This window comes from Carettochelys insculpta, chromosome 1 (genome assembly GCF_033958435.1).
Source record: "Carettochelys insculpta isolate YL-2023 chromosome 1, ASM3395843v1, whole genome shotgun sequence".
Lineage (NCBI taxonomy): Eukaryota > Metazoa > Chordata > Testudines > Carettochelyidae > Carettochelys > Carettochelys insculpta.
In genome coordinates this window covers 84357779-84384858 of record NC_134137.1, presented here as the reverse complement: position 1 = coordinate 84384858, position 27080 = coordinate 84357779, and the positions used below count along the sequence as shown (strand labels likewise).

The following is a 27080-nucleotide window of genomic DNA, read 5'->3' as shown; positions in this document are numbered from 1 at the left end:
TCCAAATCGGCAGCCCAATGCTTGGCTACATTTTCACTTCTTTCCGCATTGGCTGGCATCAGTACATACCCCCTGCCAGACATCACATACAAAGACAGGTGACAATATCTTGGAAGGTTATCGAGTCTCCACACTGGTGGACCCAAGAATGAAACATTGTGGTAGGGGTCCTATTTCATGGTGTTTAGCCAGCTTAACAAATTACAACAGAACAAAAAAGAAGTAAAGTAGCACTTTAAAGACAAACAAAATAATTTATTAGGTGAGCTTTTGTGGGACAGACCCACTTCTTCAGACCATAGCCATACCAGAACAGACTCCATATTTAAGGCACAGAGAACCAAAAACAGTAATCAAGGTTGACAAATCAGAAAAAAAAATATCAAGGTGAGCAAATCAGAGAGTAGAGGGGTGGGCGGTCAAGAATTAGATAACCCACGTATGCAAAAGAGACCCAGAAAATTCGCATCCTGGTTCAAACCAAATGTTAATGTGTCGAATATGAATATAAGAGGTCAGCAGCTGCTCTTTCAAGGCTGTTGTGAAAATTCCTCTTCAGTAAGATGCAGACTTTTAAGTCATTAACAGTATGGCCCAATCCATTAAAATGTTGGCTGACCAGTCCAGCGATAGCATCTCCAGAATAGATATGTGGACAAAGCTGGTATAGACTATGGCTATTGGTGAGAGTCCTCATATGGTTGGGAGGTTGTCTCTAGGAGAGGATCTTTACCAAATGTTCATGAACCTGAATTACCCACCAGGAAAAAGAAAAAAAGAAAAACAAATGGACAGGGCCAGATGAATACCCAGAGACCAGCTACTCCAAGATAGGCCCAAAAAACCCAAGAATATAACACCACTGGTCATTATCTACAGCCCCCAACTCAACTCAAACCACTGCAATGCATTATTAAACACCTACAACCTATCCTTAATCAGGATGCCACACTCCAGAAGGCCCTAGGTGACAGGCCTGTTCTCTTCTACAGACAACCTCCCAACCTTATAAGAATTCTCATCAACAGCCACAGTTTGTACCACAGGAACACCAGTCCTGGACCTTTTCCTTGCAACAAAGCCCGCTGCCAGCTTTGTCCACATATCTATTCTAAGTCCGCATCAGGATTTCATCAGTTTGATTCATCTCTGCTCTGTAGGTTGCTGTCTCCCATCCTTTAGAGGGTCAAAAATATACTGAGCTCAAAGAAATGGAATTTAGAATCAGGGGAACTGTTTAGATTTAGAGAGACTGCATTATGGGACAAAAGAAAAGGTTGAAAAGGTAGAAAATGCTCAGTAGAATTGTGCAGAAAGGAAGAAATGAAATAGAGAAAAGTGTGACATATTCTGTGAACCTTTTGAGATTTATTGTAACTAGTTAAAGCACCAGTCTACATCACTGAGAGTATGCTCCCACTCAAATCTAGGAAAATAAATGTAAGTTTTTCATCTTAGTCATTTGTGTCACTGCTTAACACAGTCATCATTCTCTGCTCAAAACTAGGCTGAGAACTGAGATATCCAGGTATGGGATAAAGTAATCATCCCTTTATATGCAGTCATCTATCCAGCCTAAGATGAAACTTGATGGTAATTTAGTATGAATTAGTTTAGACAATAAGTATCTGTGTGGTACTAAAGCTGTAAAGAGTTTCAAGTCCCTTTGTGTCCAAGACTCAGTTTTCACATGCGCAAATTATCTATTTGATACCAGTTGCCATACAAACACTCTTTTGGGCACACCTGGAGATGCATAGTCTTGCTTATTGTTCCCATTAAATTTTATACATATGCTTCACATTGAGTGGTTTAAAGAAAGGGAAAAAAGAGTTTGCCAAATAAAATATTTGGAACAAGTGAGTAATAAAATGGCTGCAGCAAATCTGATGAAAATATATTTTGTTTAGCAAAGGATTAAACACAATTTGATCATACCATAATGCAATAGACACAGAAGCAAGTACAGTGACTCATAGTCTAAGTGCAGCAGTAACAAAGCAACAATAAAATTAACATACAACTTAGAGAAATTGAAGTATGGAAAGGACTGTGATTTGTATTGTTTTATACAGATTTCACCTTTAAGGATTGTAAGCTATACTTGTGTATATCTGCTAAAAGCCAGATTAGTTCAGGTTCCATGCCACTCCCACTGATGTCCAATCCACTTAGTCCACCATCTATAACAATGATAAACTTGACCTGTAAGATTTAAAAATAATGTGTTCTGGTAATGATACCTGTGGTTTACATGTGGTGTGAATATGTAACCCCAGGGTCACTGAGACCAGTGTAAAGGGAAAGTGGAGACTCTGCTCTACAGCCTTGTCTGAAAGCCAGTTAACTTTTAGCTCATGGAGTTCAGCACATGGCTTTAGCCACGAAGGTCAGAGGGTCCTTCCCTCCTGTCAACAGCCCAGGTTCATTGGCCATATACATGTTTAGATATATTAATCTAGATTTCAGGACAGTAAGACACTCACATGCATAATCTGAAATGGGTGGCTGATGTTAGGTGACTGGTAGCAATAAGTGCTCATCAAGATAGGGGATGCCTTAGGAAGCTCACTAATCAACATGTTGTAGAAACATAGAATAAACAGCAGACGTCTAGAGGTCATCAAGCCAAATCCTCTGCACCAGCTCATCCCTGGCAACTGTTGTCTAACCTGCTCCTTAAAACTCAATTGATGAAGAATCCACAACCTCCCCAGGCAATTTTTTCCAGTGCTAAACCACACTGACAGATAGGATGGTTTTCCTAATGTCCAACATAAGCCAACGTGGTTCCAATTTCAACTCATTGCTTTTTATCCTGTCCTCAGAGGTTAAGGAGAATAATTTCTCTCCCTTCGTCTTGTAACAATATTTTATACACTTTGTCAGATTGTTTCAAATATATGATGAATTCATTGCCATAAGAATCACGTCAGATGCAAAACTGCATTCCTTTTAAAATGAATTGTTTCTGGGCAAATTTGATTACTTCCTTTATTTTTAATTGTTTGTTGTTTTGGCATAAAACAGATAACAAGAAAGTACAAATAATTAACAGGCGAGTTGTAGGAAAAATGTGGTCAGCCTTTCATAGAAGACTTTTTGATGCTGTGAAGTACCAGTTATACACACATGCATCTGACTAAGCGGGTCTTGACTCACCAAAGCTTATGCTCCAATGAATCTGTTAGTCTATAAGGTGACAGAGGACTTCTCATTGTTTTTGCAGATACAGACTAACACAGCTACCCCTGACACAGAGTTATATTGGGTTCCTTGTGTAACTGGCCACACTTTCAGTGGGGAGCCACATAATTCAAAATGTATGTGGGTGTGTTGGGGCAGAGGTATAGCTCAGTGGTTTGAGCATTGGCATGCTAAACCAGGGGTTGTGAGCTTGAGAGGGCTATTTTGGGATATGAGGCAAATACATTTTTTTTAAACAAAGGAGGGGGGATGGTGCTTGTCCCTGCCAAAAGGGCAGGGGACTGGACTCAATGACCTCCCGAGGTCCCTTCCAGTTCTATGACGTGTAGCTCCATATATATAATTGCATATGTCCATGTTATATATATAAAGACTGCAGGATCAATTCTAAAAATAGGCATATCATTGCTACTCTGACAAATAGTTGTGTCTCCTTTGCCTCTTGTACTCTGAAAGTTTCTCTTCCAGAGACCTTGGAATCTGGTTTCATCAGAGCTAACCCATTTTTAACTGTGGGGAAATAGAAGTCTTGTTACTGAGAAGCTGTCAAATGAAGAATCTCAATCACTCAGTCTCCTGCCAGCCGCCCAACGTCAATTCATTTGGTAGTTGGGAGACCAGTTAGATATCTTGGAGATTAGTTACTTGACCATGTGGCCTCTATAAAGAGCTATGTCTCTCGTATAGAATGAAAAAAGTATTTCAGTTTGTATATCTTGAGTTAAAGCCTCGTGCCAAATTCACATCAACTTCAGTCAGGCTGTGTCTACACTAGGGCAAAATTTCGAAATGGCTATGCTAATAGCCAAATCAAAGAATACTCATAAGGTGCTGAAATTAATATTCAGCCACTCATTAGCATGCTGCCAGCTGTGGCACTTCGAAAGTACCACGTTTCACTCCTGACAGGCTCATCTGCACAGGGGTCCTTTTCAAAAGGACCCTGAAAACGTTGAAATCCCCTTATTCCTATCAGCCTCAGAGTAGCATTTTTCATCTTGTAAATACAATGCGAGTATTTGTCCTTTGATGCACTTACAACAGCTCCAATGTAATTTTATCAGTGCAAGTCCTGACTCACATTGTTCTTTCTTTGCTCTGTCTTTTGAACAGAGCTTTTCTGTCAGTTGCAGTGTACTCATGTTTTTTTTTCCCTTACTGGTTTCAGCACACACATACTAACCACTATCTCCATTCCAGCGGGCTTGGTCATAGCCTATTGGCTGCTACTTCATCGACCATTGGGTGACTACTTTCCTCGACCAAAGAGAAAAGAGTTTATAGATGCTACACCAGGCAACAACTATTCAGACTAAATTTGGAATCAAGAATTCTATTAAAGAGGGCACTCACCCTTACCAAACATGCTAAAAAGCAGAGAATTGCACTGTATTAACCAAATCCCCATCTCATAAACAATATTTACTTTACTAGGAACCACTTGCTTTATACAGTTTCTAGTTTATGTGTTATCAAACCTCAAAAATAGGTGTATTTCATGGTACGCCTTTTGTAGAAAAATAGTTATCAAGTTCTGGTTTCATTCTTATTATGACTACAGCAATAATGAAGAGAAATGCTGAGCTCTTAAAATAAGAGCACATGTGTTTTTGAAATGTGTTCTTGATTTGTTAAGTGAAAGATTGTTTATTATAATTATACATATTTATCTAAAAAGAACGATCTTTCTGTTATGTTTCAATGGCTACGTCTACACTAGCCCCAAACTTCGAAGTGGCCACGCAAATGGCCATTTCGAAGTTTACTAATGAAGCGCTGAAATGCATATTCAGCGCTTCATTAGCATGCGGGTGGCTGCGGCATTTCGAAATTGACGTGCCTTGCCGCCGCGCGGCTCATCCCGACGGGGCTCCTTTTCGAAAGGACCCCGCCTACTTCGAAGTCCCCTTATTTCCACGAGCTGATGGGAATTTGCGTGGCCATTTCGAAGTTTGGGGCTAGTGTAGACACGGCCAATGAGTGGCATAACAGTCACTTGTTAGCTTTCTTTAAACATAATAAGAGAAACTGCAAAAGTTCAGTTGACATAAACTTACCTATTTTATAAATTCTGATGGTTTCAAGTTGACTATTTCCAGGGAGAATGAACAAACAGGTTTTGAAACAGAATTAATTAAAAAAAAAAACTTGAGTGTAGTAACGTTTCAAGCATTAGCATTATGTCTTCATCATCTGAGAGTTGCAAAGGTACCAGATGTGCAAGTAAAGAATTCCCTTCCTAACAAGGTTATGCTTGGGGAGGGGTGAGATTACTCTTTTTCAGGCTGAGAATGACAAAAATACCAGTTTTTGCAGTATTATTTATTTTTAATGTTAGTCTAAATCTAAAATATGCAAGTTTCTCTTACCTTCATGAGGCATGTTTGGAGGTTAATTGAACTTAAAAGAAATCATAGTTGCACTCGGTATTACCCAATAAAATTAGTTATGTTTAGTATTCTGTGTCTTTTATCTCTGCATGTTGAAGACACTGTACAAATAAAGCTAAAATGAGGGACATAATATGCAGCCATAAAAATAAATATGTTTGCGTTGAGTATTTTTTACCTCTGGTAATCCAGAAGTATTGTGTACATTCATCTTTAATACTTGCAAAATTTAGCTTTTGAGTTAGACATATAATAAATATGTTACACAGACAGTAGGAGCCAGCAGCATTCTACAGTTTGTTGGATTTCAAGATGTTAATTCATGCTCACATTATGTTGGCTTGGCCCCTAATTCTGCAAACACATACATAGTTATTGTTCCATCCAACTGCTTTGGTGTGAAGTGCTCCTAAAGGGAGAAGATGTTGTCAGTACTCGGCTTTGCCGACAAACTAAGCACTGTTAGCAGAGCACTACTGTAATCAGAACACTCAGCACTTTTGTCAAGTTAGCCCATGTAGTAGGTGACACAATATTTTTGCTGTGAATTGCCAAAATACTGTTGGTATTAATCTGAACTAAATACTACTAGTACGTGAGAGATAAGTATATAGTTGAGTTCATTTCCCACATCTTGCCATTGTAGTATTTAAGGTGGAGTGAAATCCTCGCCAAGAGCCTTGCATTTATATTAATTTATTGTTAACCAAATGCAACAAAAACATAAGAACATTAGATGCACTTTTCTGAGTTATATCATGGTTCATATTGCCCAGTATTCTCTAACAGTAACACGTCCCACAGATCCTGGACCAAAGACTAGAAGAGGGTCCACTTCTGTCTTCCACTCCCAACTTTTGAGGGTTAGGATTGTCCAAACATGCAGCTGTATACCTGACCATCTTTCATAATAGCCATTGACTTCTTCAGTTCTTTTTTTCCATGCATACTTTTGGACATCACAGTAGCCAGTGGGAATGATTAGTTGTGGATTGTGTGAAAAACCTCTTCCTCTCATATGTGTTAAACCTGATATATATTAATTTCAGAGCAAACCCCCCTAGTTTTTTCATTGTGGAAAAGTAAGACTGGTCTATTCAAGTTTTCCACAACATTAATACCACTTAGTGGCATTTTTTTTGTGCCTAAAATGAAAAGTCCTAATCTTTTTCATTCTTCTTCATATAGAAGCCATTCCATACTCTTTATAATTTTTGTTGCCTTTGTCATAATCTTTTCCAGTTCTACTAAATCCTTTTTGAGGTGGGGTGACCAGAACTAGACATAGTATTGAAGGTGTGGGTATACCAGATATTTATCAATTGCCATGTAGATATTTCTCTCTTATTTCCTATCCCTTTCCAAATGGTTCCTCACATATTGTTGGCTTTTTGAGACTATTGCTGCACCAAGAGTAGAAGTTTTCAGAGAATCTCTGATGATTTTAAAGATTCCTTTCTTCAGTCATCATCATCATCAACAACCATATGCTCAGCACCTGTTGGTGTCTGATGCCTCTCTCACTGTTTCCTTCCGTCATTTCCTGGGTGGTAACAGCTAATTTAGAAGCCATGTCTAGATGGGATTATTTTTTTCCAGTGTGCATTACTTTGTATTTGTCAATGTAGAATGTCATCTGTCATTTTGTTGCCCAGTCACCCAGCTTAGTGAGATCCCTTTGTAACACTTTACAGTCAACCTTGGACTTAACTATTTTGAGTATTTTTGTTTTATTTGCAAATTTTGCCACCAATTCACCTTCTTTTTCATTCCATTAATGAATGTGTTGAACAATAAAGGTCCTTGGACTGAACTTTGGGGAACTCTTCTGTTCACTGCAACATTTCATTGTGTAAACTAATCATTTACTCTTACTGTTTGTTGGATCCTCTCTCTTATCCCATGGCTACTTAGTTTCCATAAGAACCCTTCGTGAGGAAATTTGTCAAAGGCTTTCTGAAAACCCAGGTGTGTGGTATTGACTGGATCACTCTTACCCACATGCTTGTTGACTCTGCAGAGAATTCTAATAGGTTAATGAGGCACAACTTCCCTTTACAAAAGGCATATTGTCTGTTTCCCAACATAACATGTTCATCTGTATGTCTCATAATTATGCTCTTTGCTACAGTTTCTAGTAATTTGCCAGTTACTAAAGTTAGGCTTACTGGGCTGTAATTGCTAGGATCTCCTTCGAAGCCCTTTTTAAAAATCATCATTCTGTTATCTTACTTCTACTCATATGGTGCAGAGGCTGATTACAGAGACAATTTAAAAAAACATGTTAATAGCAGTACAGTTTTGTATTTGAATTCCTTCAAAACCAGGGATCAGCAACCTGCAGCTCTAGAGCTGCATGTGGCTCTTTAAGGAGCCATTTGCAGTTCCAAGTGTGCTGCCTCTGACTTCTCTTGCAGTTCTAAATGTTGCTGCTGCTCAAACAAAAAAACAAAAATCAGTTGCCCAGGGTTAAACCAACTAAATTTAGTTTTTTTTTTGTTTAAGCAGCATCAGCTTCTGGAGCCACTGAGCAGCCAGCTGCAGCAGGGAGCCCCAGAAGAGAAAGCCAGCAGGGCAGGGAGTCACTTGCACTGCAAATGGGGGAAGTGCTAAGCACACAGGAGAGCTGGGGGAAGGGGTGGCCAAGCCTATGCCTCCCAGAGCCACTCAGCCAAAATGAGAAGGAGGAAGTAGAGGGGAGCAGTGGGGTGGGGTGAGGCAGTGACTCATTATTTTGTCATAAAATATGTATAAAATACATCACAAACCTTTTTCGTGTAGAATTTATAAATGCACACAGAAGGCTTTTAGTATACAGATAGACAAGGCATTGCATTTTGGTTTTTGTGAATTGTAGAATATAATACTAAATAATACAAGCTATGGGCAAAACTTGGCATTTCAGTGTTTGCATTTGACAAAAATGAGTAAAAATGTACGTGTAATTAATTTTAAAGTATTGTGAAATTTATATAATAAATTATTCAGCAAATATTATTCAACCCAGGTGTAGTCACAAATAGTTTGTAAATCTTGTTTTTGAAATGGAAAATTATATAAATTGTGATGTTTGAATCTGGGGCCATTTTAGAGCATGTAAAATGAGGAATAAATTCAATTTCTTTGTAGAGAAAAGCCTGAAGAAATCCTCACAGCTGAAACATCACCACTAATTACATATCGGCTTTTTGGATGTATTTTGCCTGCCTCTACTATTTGTTTGTAATGATGTTATCATTAGAAGACCATCGGTCCCTTAGCAAAACAAGAACACATTCACAGAATCACAGAATCACAGGGCTGGAAGGGACCTCAGGAGGTCATCTAGTCCAGCCCCTTGCTTCAAGCAGGATCAACCCCCACTAAGTCATCCCAGCTAGGACCTTGTCCAGCCAGGACTTAAAAACCTCAAGGGATGGAGAATCTACCACCTCTCTAGGCAACGCATTCCAATGCTTCAGCACCTGCCTGGTGAAATAGTTTTTCCTCATATCTAACCTACACCTCTCCCTCTTCAACTTCAGACCTCCTTGTTCTACCATCTGACACCACTGAGAACAGTTTCGCATCCTCTTTTTTAGAACTCCCCTTCAGGAAGTTGAAGACTGCTATTAAATCACCTCTAAGTCTTCTCTTCTGTAAACTAAACAAGCCCAAATCCCTCAGCCTATCCTCATAGTTCTTGTGCTCCAGACCCTTAATCATTTTTGTTGCCCTGCGCTGAACCTGCTCCAGCAAATCCACATCCTTTTTATACTGCGGGGCCCAAAACTGGACACAATATTCCAGATGTGGCCTCACCAGTGCCGAATAAAGAGGAATAACTACTTCTCTAGATCTGCTCGAAATGGTCCTCCTAATGCCCCCTAGTATACCGTTAGCCTTCTTGGCTAAAAGGGCACACTGTTTACTCATATCCAGATTTTCACCCACCATAACCCCTAGGTCCCTTTCCATAGTACTGCTGCTGAGCCAGTCAGTCCCCAGCCTATAACAGTACTTGGGATTCTTCCGCTGCACGTGCAGGACTCTACGCTTCTCCTTATTGAACCACATCAGATTTCTTTTGGCCTAGTCATCCAATTTATCCAGGTCCCTCTGGATTCTCTCTCTACCCTCCAATGAATCTACTTCTCCCCCTAGTTTTGTGTCATCTGCAAACTTGCTGAGGGTGCAATCCAGTCCTTCATCCAGGTCATTAATAAAGATGTTGAATAACACTGGCCCCAGAACTGAGCCTTGCGGCACTCTGCTTGAAACAGACCACCATCCACATATTGAGCCATTGACCACTACCCACTGGGCCTGACCATCAAGCCAGCTTTCTCTCCATCTTATAGTCCAAGGATCCAATCCATATTTCCTTAACTTATGGACAAAAATGTTGTGGGAGACTGTATCAAAAGCCTTGCTGAAGTCAAGATATATCACATCCACTGACTTCCCCATGTTCACAGAGCTTGTTACCTCATCATAGAAGCTAATCAGATTGGTCAGGCAGGACTTGCCCCTGGTGAATCCATGTTGGCTACTTTTGATCTCTTTCTCCTCTTCCAAGTGCTCCAAAACAGATTCCTTGAGGAGTCCTCCATTATTTTCCCAGGGATTGAGGTAAGGCTGACGGGTCTCAAGTTCCCTGGATTGTCCTTCTTTCCTTTTTTAAATTTGGGCACTACATTTGCCTTCTTCCAGGCATCCGATATGTCCCCTGATCTCCAAGAGTCTTCAGGAATAATGGCCAAAGGTTCAGCAATGACCTCTGCCTATTCCCTCAGTACCCTGGGGTGCATTAAATCCAGACTCATGGTCTTGTGCATATCTAGTTTTTCTAGATAGCTCAGAACTTGTTCCTTCCCCACAAATGGCTGTCCTCCACCTTCCCATACTGCATTGTCTAGGACCGTCATATGGAAGTTCACTTTGTCCATGAAGACTGAGGCAAAAAAAACATTGAGTATTTCAGCTTTTCCTGAATCATCTGTCACTAGGTTACCTTCCTCATCCAGTAATGGTTCCACACCTTCTCTGATAACCTGTTTATTGTCCACATGCCTGTAGAAACCCTTCTTGTTACTCTTCACATCCCTTGCCAGCTTTCCTGATTACTTTCGCTTTCCTGATTACTGCCCGGCATTCTCCAGCCTTATGTTTATACTCCTCCTTAATCAAATGTCCATGTTTCCATTTCTTGTATGCATCCTTTTTGAGTTTAAGCTGACTAAGGATTTCCCTGTTAAGCCAAGATGGTTGCCTACCATGTTTGCATTTCTTACTATGCAGCGGATTGTTTGTTCCTGTGCCTTCAGTAAGACTTCTTTAAAATACTGCCAGTTCTCTTCAACTCTTTTCCCCTTCATCTTTGTTTCCCAAGGGATCCTGCTCATCCGTTCTCTCAGGAAGTCAAAGTCTGCTCTTCTGAAATCAAGGGTCTGTATGTTACGGCTCACCTTTCTTACTTTTGTCCAGATCATGAAATCTACGATCTCATGGTCACTGCAGCCCAGGTTCCCTCCAACTTCTATTTCTTGTACTAATTCTTCCCTGTTTGTGAGCAGCAGGTCAAGTTGCACACGGTCCCTGGTTGGTTCCTTCAGCACTTGGACCAAGAAGTTATCCCCAACATTCTCCAAAAACGTCCTGGATTGTCTGTGTGCTGATGTATCAGTCTCCCAACAAATGTCCGGATGATTAAAGCCTCCCATGAGAACCAGGGCCTGTGATTTGGAAGCTTCACTTAGCTCCCTGAAGAAAGCCTCATCTATCTCATCCGGCAGTCTATAACAGACACCAACTACAACATCACCTCTGTTACTTCCACCTCTAAACTTAACCCAAAGACACTCAACTGGATTTTCTCCTTCCTCATACTGGAACTCTGAGCAATCATACTGCTCCCTCACATAGAGCGCAACTCCTCCTCCTTTTCTCCCCGTCTGTCCTTCCTAAACAATTTATAACCTTCCATGACCGTGCTCCAGTTATGTGAATCGTCCCACCAAGTCTCCATTATTCCAACCACCTCATACTTGTGTGACTCTGCCAGGGCCTCTAATTCTTCCTGTTTGTTCCCCAGGCTTCTGGCATTAGTGTACAAGCATCTTAGAGAAGGGGCCAATTGCCCCACTTTCTCCTCTTCACCCAGGAAACCCACTTGATTGTTCCCTCCTCCTTCCCCATTTACCTCAGGGCTTGTGTCACCTTCCAGCAACAAACCTAGTTTAAAGCCCTCCTCACTAGGTTTGCAAGCCTGCCCGCAAAGATGCTCTTTCCTCTTTTAGTGAGGTGGATCCCGTCTCTTCTCAGCAATCCCTGTTCACGAAACAGAATCCCATAGTCAAGGAAACCAAATCCTTCCCTGCTACACGACATACGCAACCACGCATTTACCTCTGTGATTCGACGATCCCTACGTGGACCCCTTCCTCCCACAGGGAGGATAGACGAGAAGACCACTTGTGCTCCATATTCCTTGATCTTCCTTCCTAGGGTTACATAATCTGCCGTGATCTCATCAAAGTTGTTCTTGGCTGTATCATTGGTTCCTACATGAAGAAATAGGAAGGGGTAATAGTCTACAGGTTTAAGATTTTTAGCAGCTACTCTGTAATATCCTGAATTCTAGCTCCAGGCAAGCAGGAAACTTGCCGGGATTCTAGGTCCGGGTGGCAGATGGATGACTCCGTCCCTCTTAGGAGGGAGTCCCCGACCACCACCACTTATCTTTGTCTCTTAGGGGTGGAGGTCATAGAACTCCCATCCCTAGGACTGCACATCTCATGCCTTCTGAACCATGGGGACTCCTTCAGATACCTCCCAGGGATTGTATCAGGCCCAATTATCTCTGCCGTATCACCTGTGGAGAGAGGCTGAAAGCAGTTACTTAACTCTACTGGAATTGGAGACACTTGAACTGGTTTTCTCCTCCTGGAGGTAACATGCTTCCAGTTCTCTTCCTTGTTTGGGTAGCCTGCTGTTCCTGCAGTATTATCTGTTCCTTCTATCCAGAAAGTCTTCACCCTCTCTGATGGACCTGAGGGTTGATATTTGTGCCTCAAGTCCTTTAACCTTCTCTTCCAAAATGGCTACCAGCTTGCACTCGGTACATAGAAAATCCTTTCTATCATTTGGGAGGAAGACAAACATTCTTCACTATGAAGAATAATTTATATCTCTTGAGCTTATCTACAAAACGTCAGTGATGTTCAAGTAGCATCCTCTTAACATGATAGTAAATACATACAAAGTATTATTATGATTGTAAAGGCAAGCACTCAGAAGTTTGGTGATGCCAGAATTACTGCCTGTGCAACCTTAATTTCCCACTCCCATGTATATGCATTGTGATGAAGTCTTTAATTACCTGATCATATACTATTTTTAATACAGGTCTCCAGCCTCACTGCACGTGGTAGATGGTGTTCACCTGAGTTTTTATTCAATATTTTTTCCCTGTTGTTCTCTGTGTGGCCCCAGATGTTACTTACCATGCACTATTCAAACCCCTTTCTGAAGTGAGAGTTTTAATTTTCATGGGTTTTTCTATGGCCTTTTTTTCTCAGATTACTTAATACACTTTATTTGTTCAAAATACAGATCTGTTTGATTTCAATTGCAGCTGTCAGTTCTCAGTACAGATCAGCACCTTGGGTCTCAGATAAGGTGCACAGAAAATGATGAACACAATTAGAGACTCATTGTGAAAAGTTTAGTTTAAAGACTTGCTCAGCATCATATAGGATGTCTGTGGCTGAGGCAGAGCTGGAATCCAAGTTCCTAGGCCAGAATTTAACTGCTTTAATCATGAGACAATTCTCTTCCTGCAAGGCCCTGCTTTATTTACTACTCATCTTCCAGCAAGGCTCCTGCAGACAACATTCATGGTCACTGCACAACTCTGATTTATTCCCACAGCACAGTGCACCTTGTGCACTGAACATGGCAGGGATCCCATGGGCTGTTTCTACACATGCCACTTGTTCGGAAAGCAGCATGCTAATGAACAGCCTGGAAAATGCTAATGAGGCACAGATGTAAATTTCCAGCATCTCATTAGCAGATGGTCACATGATTCAGAGTCCAGAAGAAGCACTTCCAGAATCCAAAACAGCCGTGTAGAAGTGTGGCCACAGGGGATCTCTCAGAGGCAAATCCTTCCTCTGGAATCCCCATCTTCCTGAAAATTTTCAGGAAGACAGGGCTTCTGGAAGGAGGATTTCCTGCCGGGAGATTTCCCCAGCAGCCATATCTCTACATGCTATTTTGGAGTCCAGAAGAGCATCTTCTGGACTCCGAATCATGTGACCGCATGCTAATGAGGCACCAAAAATTTACATCCACTCCTTATTAGCATTTTCCAGGCTATTTATTAGCATGCCGCTTTTGGAACAAGTAGCATGTGTCGAAACAGCCCTGTAATATAATGTGATGGTTTAATTAAAGGCTGTTTTACAAGGCATATAATTCATAGATATTTCCTGACTGCAGGGGGTGTTGAAAGTCAGGAATCTTTGATTCAGTCCAGGTTCTGAGGAGAGTTTTCTCTTGAACTGATAGTGCCACTATCCCTGTTTCCCTCCTGCTTGATTCCATCTGCCCCATCACCTCACCCCATCCCTTACTCCCTGCCTCTTTCCCATTCTCCTCACCTACCCAGTCACAGACTCTACTCCTCATGTTTCTCATCACACTCCTCATCACACTCCCAATCTCTGCTCAACTTGTTCCAGTTCTCCTACTGCCACCCCAACATCTTGTTACTAGTCCCCTCGCCCAGCTAGTCCAAGTTCCCCTCTCTTGGTTCCTCATCCAATCTGTCACTCACCTATCTTCCTTCCCAGGCATTTCATTCTGTTTAAGCCTCCTGGAGCTCTACCTGCCTGTCTCAATATCCAAAAAACCTGTCCAGCAGTCCCTCACCTTACCCTCATCTCTGCCCCACTACACAGGTTCCTAGACTCACTCTCCTTGTCAAGCCAGTTCCAATCTCTGACAGTCCCTCACTGTATTGATGTGTTTTCTAAAAGATCAGTTCTAGGAATTATTGGGGGAAGTTTCTATAGTTTTTCTATAGAAGATCAAACTATATCATCCCAGTCAGGCCTTGGACTCTATAGCTATGTCTACAGTAGAGTTTTGTTGACAAACCCCAGTTTCATCAGCAAAACTCGCAGAGCATCCACACTAAAAATGTGTTCTGTCAACAGCAAATCAACAGAATGTGGCACTTTTTTGTTGACAGACTTCCGCCTCTCCCTCATGAGACAGAATGTCTTTCTTGACAGAATCTGCTGACAAAAAAAGTCAAGTGGATGCTCCGGGGGTGGGGAGGGGGGCTGTGTTGACAGACAGGGTTTCTGAGTCACTGGGCAGCCTTATCTGCTATGCATCTGGTTGGCTTTTCTGTTGAGAGAGTGGCTCAACACAGCACTTTCATGTGCGGCTGCTATCTGTTCACAGATGTTTTGTCAGAAGATTTCTTCCGACAGTAACATATGTCAACAGATCACTGTAGTGTAGAAGTAGGCTATGATTATAGGATTGTTTTAAAAAGTTTTCTTGGAAATGGGCAATCCGTTTTTGTCTGAAATTTTCCCAAAACAGTCATCTTGTGGTAGACATCTGGAGTGGAAAATTTCAGTATGTATAATTGAAGTTTGGCAAAGTTCTGAGTGATTGAAAACAGAGTCTTAAAATGGGAAATATTGGTCAGCCTTAATAAACGGTGCCACCAGCCTGCCTATAATACTTTACGTAGGACAGGCAGATAGAGCTAAATTCACAACTTGTTTTCTATATACATGTGCAAAGTGTATGCAAATGCTGTAACTGGTGGACAGAGGCATTATGCCTTGTGGAGAGCAGGATATGATTGTAACCAGAAGTGCTACATCTGTTGATTTTATGTCAACAGAACACCGTGGGAATCTGGACATGCCCCAGGTTTTGTCGACAAAATGCGTTACACAGAAAAAGAGTGCATCTCCAATATATTAATAATGTTTTGAAGTAATAGATCCCTAAACTCTGAATTGTACACAGAAGACCAAACTGTATGAAACAGAATAAAACCTAGTGCATTATTATGCAAAAAATACAGAAAGGAGATTTATATTTTGAAAGAATAAGCCCTGCTTCTCCACAGTTAAGCTGAGCCATATAAGCCATGTCTACGTGTGCACGCTACTTCGAAGTAGCGGCACTAACTTCGAAATAGCGCCCGTCATGGCTACACGTGTTGGGCGCTATTTCGACGTTAACATCGACGTTAGGCAGTGAGACATCGAAGTCGCTAACCCCATGAGGGGATGGGAATAACGCCCTACTTCGAAGTTCAACGTCGAAGTAGGGCAAGTGTAGACGATCCGCGTCCCGCAACATCGAAATAGCGGGGTCTGCCATGGCGGCCATCAGCTGAGGGGTTGAGAGACACTCTCTCTCCAGCCCCTGCGGGGCTCTATGGTCACCGTATGCAGCAGCCCTTAGCCCAGGGCTTCTGGCTGCTGCTGCTGCAGCTGTGGATCTATGCTGCATGCACAGGGTCTGCAACCAGTTGTCGGCTCTGTGGATCTTGTGTTGTTTAGTGCAACTGTGTCTGGGAGGGGCCCTTTAAGGGAGCGGCTTGCTGTTGAGTCCGCCCTGTGACCCTGTCTGCAGCTGTGCCTGGCACCCTTATTTCGATGTGTGCTACTTTGGCGTGTAGACGTTCCCTCGCAGCGCCTATTTCGATGTGGTGCTGTGCAACGTCGATGTTGAACGTCGAAGTTGCCAGCCCTGGAGGACATGTAGACATTATTCATTGAAATAGCCTATTTTGATGTCTCCACATCGAAATAGGCTACTTCGAAGTAGGCTTCACGTGTAGGCATAGCTATAGTGTCAATCATCAGTATGTTTAAAGAAGAATTAACTTTTAAACATTTGATTGTGGAGGAGAAAAGCATTAAAAATAAGTGAATATGGAAATGCCCAGTGCAGTATCTTCTGTAGTCTATTATGTGTCTCACTCTCAAGGTTTGTGTTGCTAATTTCAGTGTGGTCTAATGTGGTGCCAATGCTGAAGCTGCCTTGCTTGCTTTTAAGGGCACAAACAAGAGTGTATCCACCACTATTCATCTGTTATTATTTAAATAAATATCAAAGCTTCCTGGATGAATGTTTCCATGCTAATTGGTGGGAGGAAAAAAGCAGAATGGCAATAAACCAAATGCAGTATAAAATGCTGATTGCTATATCTGACCAAAAGCAGCTGCTGTTATCAGATTAAAAACCAATTTGAACAAAACCATGTGAATTTTCAAAATGTAGAATAATTGGTTTGACATCAAAAATGTATCTTAAAATTGTGTGTGTACAGGCATTTTGAAAACAGGTGATGGTTACACATAGTGGCTGAACCTCCACTCTCTGATTTGCTCACCTAGATTATCTTTTTCTGATTTGTCCTCCTTGCTTACTGTTTTTGGTTCTCTGTGTCTTAAATATTGAGTCTGTTCTGGTCTGGCTATGGTCTGAAGAAGTGGGTCTGTCCCACGAAAGCTCACCTAATAAATTATTTTTCTAGTCTTTAAAGTGCTACTTGACTGCTTTTTGTTTTGAACCTTCAATGGTGTAATGCATTCACCGATGCCTAGTTTCCCTATACAGATCCACAGGCTTGTGCAATCTCTATTCATGTGTTGATTTATTTTAGTTTAGTCCTTAGCTTACCTGGAGGCTGTTCTACCTTGCACCACTGTAGCCATGCCACCTAAAGTAGGCCCTGAAGCAACACAGAATCTCTGGGATTCCAGGTTGCCCCACTTTTCTTTCTGCTGCTTCCCTGGTGGGTGCAGACCAGGAAAGTGGATATGTGGGTCCTCCAAAGGCCTTCTTATGTGAGGGACTTTTCCTAGATGGTGGGTTGAGAGGTGCTTATAATCCTTTGTGTCTGTTAGCGAGATCAGTTCCTTGTTTTCCATAACATAACAGTCAGTACGAGAGTGTACATTCACTGGAAGTTGGTGTTTTATTCCTTTTTTTTTCTAAAGAAAGAAGGTTACATCAGTGCATTGTGGTGGAAGTGCTAGCAAGACAAAAAGATTTTTTTAATAGTTTCATGGCAGGGGTCATATTATTTTGCTACTAAGAGATGCAGATATGTTTTAACTGGCTAGTGGTTATGTTGTGTTTTCTTAACAACACATTTTTTTCAAGGTTCCCTCAACCATTGCTTATCTCACATGCACAAATATCCATGCTTCCTGTGTATAATATGTACATTTGTTCTGTTTCAAACATACACTCAGAGTTAATTTCACATGGGACATCGAGAAAACAAAGTCATAGTGGTCTGGTTTTTCACCCTTCAGTTAAAGTTTAATTAAAATAAGTTCACAGTGAGTTCAGCTCTCTTGTTCTACCTCTCAGTGTAAAACTCTTAGGCTGTGTCTACACTACACACAAATCTCAAAAGGGGGAACATTAAAAATATAAATCAAAAGAAGGGATTTCGAAATAACGTGGCCACACACACAAAGCAGATCACCATACCAGTCTTCTGTTTTGAAAGAGCCCCCCCCAGTAACATGAGCCTTTTCAAAAGAACAAACCAGGAAACACCATGCGTGGAATCACATGGCTGATAAGCCTTTCTGGGTCCTGCCAGTATTGGCTCCCTTAAAGGGCCCCAGCCAAACACACCCAACCTGTACATATGGAGCACAGCAGAGCAGCAGACAGCACTGCGGGGACCATGCTCTGGGAAAGGTGCTGTGCATGGAGCACCAGCAGCTGCTCAAGGCTGATGCTTCCACCAACACCAGGGTTCAGATGATCATGGTCGTCCTGGCCATGGTGGAAGCTCTGTGACCCACAACCCCCCGCCACTGGGGTAATGCAGGTCCTGGCCACAGGGCAACCACTGCAAACCTGTTCCCTGTCCCCTATGGTGCCTCTGGAGCCACCCCAGCAGTGGCGACTGGTGGGAGAGGCTGGTACTGGGCCAATGGGACAATGCACGGTGGCTCCAGAACTTCCAAATGCCAAGGCAGACATTCTTGGAGCTGTGCCAGTGGCTCACACCTGCCCTGCATCACCTGCACACCCTCATGCAACCCACACTCTCAGTTGAGAAATGTGTGGGGATCGCATTGTGGAAGCTGGCCATCCAGGATAGTAACCATTCAATAGGACACCAGTTTGGGGTGGTCAAGGCCACCATTGGAGCTGTCCTCCTGGAGGTAAACTAGGCTGGGGCCCCACACCAACCCTGGGAAGGGGGAAGTGGGCCCGGCTGGGGGGCCCTGCAGGTTAGGGGGTGGGGGCCTTCAGAGGAGGGGCATGGGGGGCCATGGGGCTCCCTGACATGCAGGCCCACATGTCAGTGCCCGCCCCACAGGTGGTCCAGGCAATCAACCACCTGATCCTACAGAGGGCCCTCTGCCTCAGGGACCTGGATGATGCCATGGTGGGATTCACAACCTCCTTGTTTCCCAACTGCTTTGGCACCCTCAATGGCACCCACATAGCGATCCATGCCCTGGACCACAGCTTGGGCCATTACATAAACTGCAAAGGGTACCACTTGGTGGTGCTGTAAGCCCTTGTTGACAGCCGGGGCCAGTTCAGTGACATCTGCATGGGCTGGTCTGGGCAAGCCCATGATGCCTGGGTATTCCAGAACTCCTGGCTGGGGCACTGCATGGAGGAGGGTACCTGTCCAGTAATTCCCTTTGGGGGACACCATGATGCCACTATGCATAGTGCTACCCATTGCAGCCATGGCTGATGTGCCCCTACACAAGGCACACCACCACCATCCAGGATGCTTTAAATTACCACTTGAAGCACCCATATAATACCATGGAGCGGGCCTTCAGACACTTAAAGGGGCCCTTCCTATGCCTCAACACACAGCTGGATGTCAGCCTGCCCAATGCTCCTGGGGTGGTTGTGTCCTGTTGTGTTCTGTGCAACATGGTGGAGGGTAAGCACAAGCATTTTGGGCAGGGGTGGGCTGCGGATGAAGGCCCTGGGAAGAAGCAGCCACCCATGGCTCTGTGTCGCCAGGCACACAGGTACAGGGTTAGGGTCCGGGAGGCACATCAGGGCTGGGATGGGGCTGGGATTACAGGGAGTAGGCTCAGGCAGAGGCTGGGGTCACCACCCCAACAGGGGTGCCAGATGGGCTGGGATGGGTGGTGGGTGATGAGGTGATGGGGGTGGAAGGGGGGTGGTGGGATGCTGGGATGGGTAGTGGGGGAAGGATTCTCCTGGTCTGCACTGGCAATGAGCCAGTGGGACCCGGGTGGCCAGGAGAGGGTGGCTGGGATAAGGGTGGTGAGTTCAGCGACAGCAGGGATGGAGATGGGGGGGTGGAAGGGGGGCAGAGGGTGGGGCAGTGAGGGGATGGCAGGGGGGCAAGACACTGGAGGGTTGCGGCTGCTGTGTTTCAGTCCTCCCTCCACCAGACCCTGTCCTCCTGCTCAATCTGGAACCACACCCAGAGGACAGCCATCAGCTCCTGGATGGTGGGGATGGGGGTTCCCCAGCCCTGTCGGGTGGCAGGGCTGGTGTGCTGGTGGCCAGGATGGGACTGGTCTGGCCTTCAGAGGATAAGGCTGTGGAGACACAATGGGGAGAGGGGCCATCTGTCAGTGCTGCCGCCTGGTTCTGGGGCCCTGTCTACACCCCCCATTATCCCTCTGACCATCCCCCAATGAAGCCTTCTCTTGACTGACCAACCTAGGGGTTCCCACGTGGCCGCTGAGGCTGCATCTGTGGGGTACCCACTGGCTGCAATCCAGTCCCCACATCCATTCCCACTTGGGAGGGTCTGGGTACTGTCCACAGGCGCAGGTGCTGGATGCCATCATGCCTCGGTCTGGGACACTGCCAGGGGACACAGGATGGGGGCATCACTTCTGGGCTGCTTGATCCACTCGTTACCTACCTGGGGCTCTGGAGGACAGATCTGGGGACACCAGTCTCAAGGGAGCCTGGCTGAAGGTGCCGGAGTTGACTCTGATGACAAGGGCACCTTTGTCCTCTGAGCTGCGAGTCCATGTTAGGGTCTGAGTCGGGGCCAGCCATGTCAACCACAACTACTGGTTCAGGGGTGTCCTTTGGGCTGAGGAGCTGGTCCAGTGAGTGGTACTGTGGGCACCATGGGGCAGCCCCTGCCCCGATTGCCTGCCGGCATCCCTGGCCTGGCTCTATGCCTGCCTCATCTCCTTTACTTTTGAACATACTTGATCAGCTGTGCACTGGGGGTGGCCCCGCTTCTGCAGCCCCAGCAACAGCCGTTCAAAGACCATTGCATTGCAGGGCCTCCTGGTGCTGTGCAACAGCACGTCCTCCTCTGCAAAAGGCTGAGAAATCTTTAATCTCAGCCTCTGTCCAGGAGGGGCCTGTCCTCTTCTGGCCCTGGCTTGCCTCCAGCGACCCCTCAGGCTGAGAGGAGGGGACTTCCTGGGGGTCCCAGGGGTGTGGAGGAGCTAACCATCTGGCTGGAGTATGTGCCAGGCAGAGCTTGTGCTCCTGAGGCTCTGGGCACACTCTCAGCTTCCTGCACAGGGTTTCTGGGGCCGTGTGTCTTTAAGAGGTTGGCCCCAGAGACCACAGAACCCCACTGGGGCTTGCTAGAGTGTCTCCATGTTCCCTGCAGCAGCCACCATGGAGCACCGCTTATGTTGAAATAGCAGTCCCAGAGCATCTATAAGTGCCCTATTTCAAAAGAGGCCATTCTTCCTGAAATTGGATGGGAAGAGCGGTTTCAAAATGCATGCCCTGTTTTGACAAAAGCAATTTCGAAAGAGGCCATTGTGCATATGGATGCTCCACGGAATCTTTCAAAATTGGGCCCCGGTTCGAAATTACTTTCGAAACATGAGCTAGTGTAGACACACCCTTATTGTTATTTATTCAGAAAGCTGGTGCTTGGACGTTTCTGAGAACTAATGTATTGCATCTAGTTGTAAATCATTTGAGTTATTTTAAATATTGGGGAAATGCCTAACATTTCTAAGAAAACCTTGGCAAACTTAATGAATCTTGTTATGCTCATACAAATTATAGAGCACTTTGAAATATACACAAACAAATATTCATTGTGTTTTGGTTAGCAATGTAGTAATATTACAGAGAGGTCACAAGCTATGGCCTTGTGGATCCTTCAGCAAAGTCTGTGTAAGTATAGGGGACTTTGCATTTGTATGGAACATGATATATTTGAACAGGATCAGGGCCTAACATCTTCAGTCAATTTTATGTACATACTGTTTTAATATGTTTGTACCTTTCTAGAGTTGCTATTATTAATTACAGCCCATAAAGTTTCAATTAGTAAAAAGAATTCCTGGCCCACCTTCTTGACATGGGTAGAAACAGACTCCAGTGTATTCTTTTTTTTATTTTTTTTTAAATAATTTTATTTGTTGTCCTCCACAGTTTCATGAAAGAGCAGGAATAGTTAGAGCCAGCTTTTGCTTATACAGGTAGCCTCTATGACAATGAGCTAATTATGAAATAAGAAAACTATCTAAGAATTGTGTGTAAATAATGCATATTTTAATTAGGATTAAACAAATAGTGAATTTTGTACATTATTTTTGCAGTGTTATAGTGATTTTACAAAGCTCAAGGTTGCAGGTGAGTAAATAATTTGTTCAGCAGTGGAAGTAAGAAATAGGTGAAAAACTTATTTCTGAAATCTAGCATCTGTATGAGACAGGCCGTGTCTACACTAGCCAAAAACTTCAAAATGGCCATGCAAATGGCCATTTTGAAGTTTACTAATGAAGCGCTGAAATACATATTCAGTGCCTCATTAGCATACGGGCGGCCACGGCACTTCGACATTGACACAGCTCGCCGCCGCGCAGCTCGTCCAGACGAGGCTCCTTTTCTAAAGGACCCTGGCTACTTTGAAGTTCCCTTATTCCTATGAGCAGATGGGAATAAGGGGACTTTGAAGTAGCAAGGGTCCTTTCGAAAAGGAGCCCCGTCTGGATGAGCCACGTCAATTTCAAAGTGTCGCGGCCGCCCGCATGCTAATGAGGCGCTGAATATGTATTTCAGCTCTTCGTTAGTAAAGTTTGAAATGGCCATTTGCATGGCCATTTCGAAGTTTTTGGCTAGTGTAGACGTAGCCACACTGATTAGCCTTTTTCAATATGTTCTATAAACACCTTTTGATTTTATTCTTCTTTAAATTAACACATTAAATTAGCTGTTCAGACAGGAATTTGGAATGCAACATGCTGTAATAGTCATTCATAACTGGAAGGAGTTTGAGGAGAAAAACTGACTTGTGTGTGTTTGCTTCTCCATAAATTCTTACAGCTTCTATATCTAGTTTATTTTTTTCTAATGAAGTGGATGACTATTTCTAGATAAAGATGGTGCCCATTAGATATTTCCCAGGTTTAAGGCCAAGCCCTTCATTCAGTTCCCACCAAGTAGCTGGGGATATGTTGGGATGGTGGAGGGAGAGGGGAGAAGGGAGGTGAAGTGTAGAAGACTCACACTCTATAGAGCTTATCTTAGAGCTATTTTTTCTGGTAATGATTCAAAAATCTGTAGCTAACATATCTCATACCTATCTGTGAGCTGGTTGGAAAACACATAGAAATATTGATCAGCTGCAAAATCTTGTTTGACTCTCAACTCTGCCCTGATTGTAATATTACTGTCTAGTTCTTGATTGTGTGTTCATAAAAAAAAATAAAGTTCCAACTTCTTTACCAAATGATTATAGAGACAATGAGTATCAGAACTTTAAGTGGTGAAGAGATGACTTTATTTACTGTGCTGAAATTAAATTAGGTACAGCACGAGGAGAAAAATGTGTATGGAACAAATCACATTTGACGGAAAGGCAAATCTGATAAATTCTTCTTCAGTCAGAATATTATATGAAGATATACATTTAAGTTAGTGTTTAGGATTTTCAGTAGAGAATAATAGAGACTTTAGTTAGAATAATTTGTATGGATAGAATTTTTTCTCCTACATGAGCAAGATCAGTACAATAAAATTGGCCAAATATATGTGATCAATAGAATATAAAAATCTCAAATTGTGAAAGAGTATTTGACTATTGAAATGCCTGCAAAATATTGTTCTTAACATCTGTTCTTGTTCTGTTGACTCACAGATTATCATAAAAATGTTAATTATAAAATTATTTTGGTATGGCAGTTTTTGGCATTGTCATGTCACAAATAATCATTTCTGATTACTACAAAGATTCTACTGAGAAGGCCAGCACTAATCGTTAAAACATGTCCATGTTTAAAAATATTAGGCCAGTGATTTTAACCATTCTGTTCATTTCAGTTATTGTTTAGAGTATGTTTGGATTGCTGGAGACAGGCATTTGTATTTTCCATATTAAAAATGCATGAGGAATTGTAGTCTTGCCCTGATTTGTAGTATCTTTAAAGTCACATCTGAATCTTGTCATGAGAGAAAAGAGTTAAGTGAATGGGGAGCCTCCCATATTCAGATGCTACTCATATATAAAATGTATGTCATGCTTGAAAATATTCTATTGTCAATCCAAATAGAATAAAAACTAAAATTAGATAATTGGGAAGGTGCCTATAAAGTCAGCCAGAATATATTATCTCAAGTGTATGTGAGATAATATTTGTTTTAAAAAGATTCTATGGCACTGTAAACTCAGTCTCATTAGAGACTGCATTTAAAAGGCTTATAAAGTTACTCATTAATGTTATCTTGTTGTATCTCCACAGCTTTTTCATTAAAGAAAATTCAGCAGAAAGCATTTTCTCCTGATAGCAGGAACCAATTTGCAATAAATGTTCTGGAAACCGCTAGGGAAGCCATTACTGAGGTCTAATAAAAACAGACAAGCGTAACTTGTTCTATATTTTTGTTTCAATCACATACAGATGAGACCCCGCTCTCCACACCAACCGCAAGAGACAGCCTTGACAAACTTTCTCTAACTGGTCATGGGCAACCACTACCTCCAGGTTTTCCATCTCCTTTTCTATTCCCCGATGGATTGTCCTCCATAGAGACCCTTCTGACTAACATCCAGGTAGGCCTTTCTATAGATCTGCTTATGGAGGTAGACATGAGTCAGTGGCAGATCTGTCTACACTAATACAGCCATTTTAAACTATCAATTCAGAAGATTATTTGAATCAATGAATTTACCACAAAGTTGCAGTAATATAAATTTTAAAGAAACCACATCAAATGATTTTAAAGACTATCAGATATAGCTCGTATAGGAAACCACAGCAGAGATTTAGATGAAAGTGACATTAGTATTTTTAAAATCATTCATTTTCAATCCCAAGGTTTTTTTTACAGGCTAATGAGATGCATTTTACTGTTTAAGTTAGTCTTGTTTACTAAACAGACAAAAACTTCTTTAATAAACAGATACTTTAAACTGCTGGAGTGTCAAGATAGAAATTACATGTCAAACAATTTAAAATATGTCTAATATAAGAGGTATTCACAAAAAGCTTTTTTTTAAAAAAAAAAAAAGCTTGTTTCCATTACTGTAATATCTTCAAAGAATAGACTTCAAAGGCATTACAAATTTTTCGGCATATTTCCTATGCAGTAGTCAGGATGTCTATTGTGCATACAGGATAGTCCAATTGAAATGTTATGCAAGACTTACACTAACATATTGAAGGGAGCCAAGGTAGTAGTGTGCTTTTTTGCCCACACTTGTAGTGATCATGTGGCCAACAGATGGAATTTTTGCAGCCACATAACTATGCAGCACATGCAGCAACAAAATGGCAGCACAGGCAAGTACGGCTTCATTGTGCATATTCCTGCTGTGCTTTGTATATACAGCTAAAACCCTCCACATATAATCTTCTATGACATTTCTTTAACTAGAACACCACCCCACTGCAAATACCAATGAAATTAATTGTTTTTTAATCAAAGTCTATAATGGGCAATAAGCCACAGGTGGTTCACCAGGGTTAGCTCCCTGGATGGCCACCTGCACTTTTTTTACCTCTTTGTCCACTAGTGGGGTGACCTGCAGCTCCCTTTGACCTCAGATCTCCATTGCCAGCCAATGGGAGACATGGGAAGTGATACAGACTGGGGCATTGTTTCCAGCAGTTCCCTTTGGCTGGGAATAGGCCTATAGGCCCTTTCGCCAGGAATCCATGACCAACAGGAGTTGCAGATGGCTGTACCTGCAGACACAAAGGTAAATGGATGGTCGATGGCCCTCCAGAAGTTAATCCTGGTACCATGTCTGGCCCTTGAAACACTTATTGCCCACCTCTGGCTATAGCAATGCTACTTCTCTAACTAGTTTCGCTGAAGTTGAGCATTGATGTATAGTAAAGTTCTCAGTAACTTTAGTTTGACAAATGTGTTTGCTTGTTGTCTTTAGCAAACTAATGAGCAAAGCATTCAGCATCAACAAGTTAGCTAATGTTGTTATTGTATGTAAGACTGTGGTACTATATGATAAGGAACCAGAGATTAGTTTTCTGAGAATACATTCAGAGCTGTCATTCAGAAGATCCAGAATTCAGATTACTTCACTTCTTGTTACACATGGAAGACTGGCACACATAAACCACAACGCAAAGAATCCAAACTTTTTTCATGTCTTGTCCTATTGTGAGACATTGCTTTTTGCCCTCAGTACCCACATTATGTCAAACATCCTGTAATCCTAAACTCCATTTACAGAAGCAGTTTACTATGATGCACCTTCCTGTTTTTGTCCAGGTTTAATCCCTGATTACTCAGGTTAGTTTGAAATAGCATGTCTGGACAGATGGGACCTATTTCAAAATAGTGCCATTGGACGCCATTATGGCTTATTTTCTAATAGTGCTATTCCATGTTTTAACTGCACCTATTTCAAAATAGCTAGTTTGAAAAAGTTGTTATTTCTCCTGCAATGAGGTTTACAAAATTCAAAATAACATGCCTGCTGTTTTGAATTTATTTTGAAATAGCATGTGCATAGAATAGATGCTGTTGGGCTGATCCTGCACCCCATATTTTGATTGTACCTGTAGCGTACTGTAACATTGCTGTTGTTAAGAATATATTTTAAAGATGAGCTTTTAAATATTTTCTTGATACAATTAAAGTATTGCAAGGTAAACTCATTTATGAAAACAAAATAACAGACTGGCTAGAAATCTTGGAGTTTTCTGCAGTGCAGATAAATATGAGAAAATACTGCAGGAAAATATTTGCAAGCATTAAATCAAACAAAACCCACAGCTTTGCTTCAGCAGTATTTTCAGCCCTGTGTATTTGCTTTGTGCAAAATTCATAAAAGTGAAATTTTCTTCACAAGAATTTTAATGGAAAGGGAAAGTCACCTATGTTTGTGTGAATATACATTTGCCAATATATTATTCTGGAGTTATTCAAAGAAAGCTCTTTTGGGAGTAAGCTATTGAAAGAGCACCGAAACAATATTAGTGACTTAGGTTACTAATCAAACAGGGTGACTAGTGAATTACAAAT

General features: G+C 42.4%; 1 protein-coding gene across 6 annotated transcripts in view; it reads left to right on the top strand.

Moving 5' to 3' along the window:
* The window catches only part of DACH1 (dachshund family transcription factor 1), a 523814-nt gene that overhangs the window by 435835 nt on the left and 60899 nt on the right, over window positions 1–27080 (top strand). For all 6 annotated transcript variants that reach the window (XM_074988771.1, XM_074988756.1, XM_074988763.1 and 3 more), the window contains one exon: window positions 24491–24642. In XM_074988771.1, the coding sequence (XP_074844872.1) occupies window positions 24491–24642 (152 nt within the window). The remainder of the gene's footprint in view (window positions 1–24490; window positions 24643–27080) is intronic.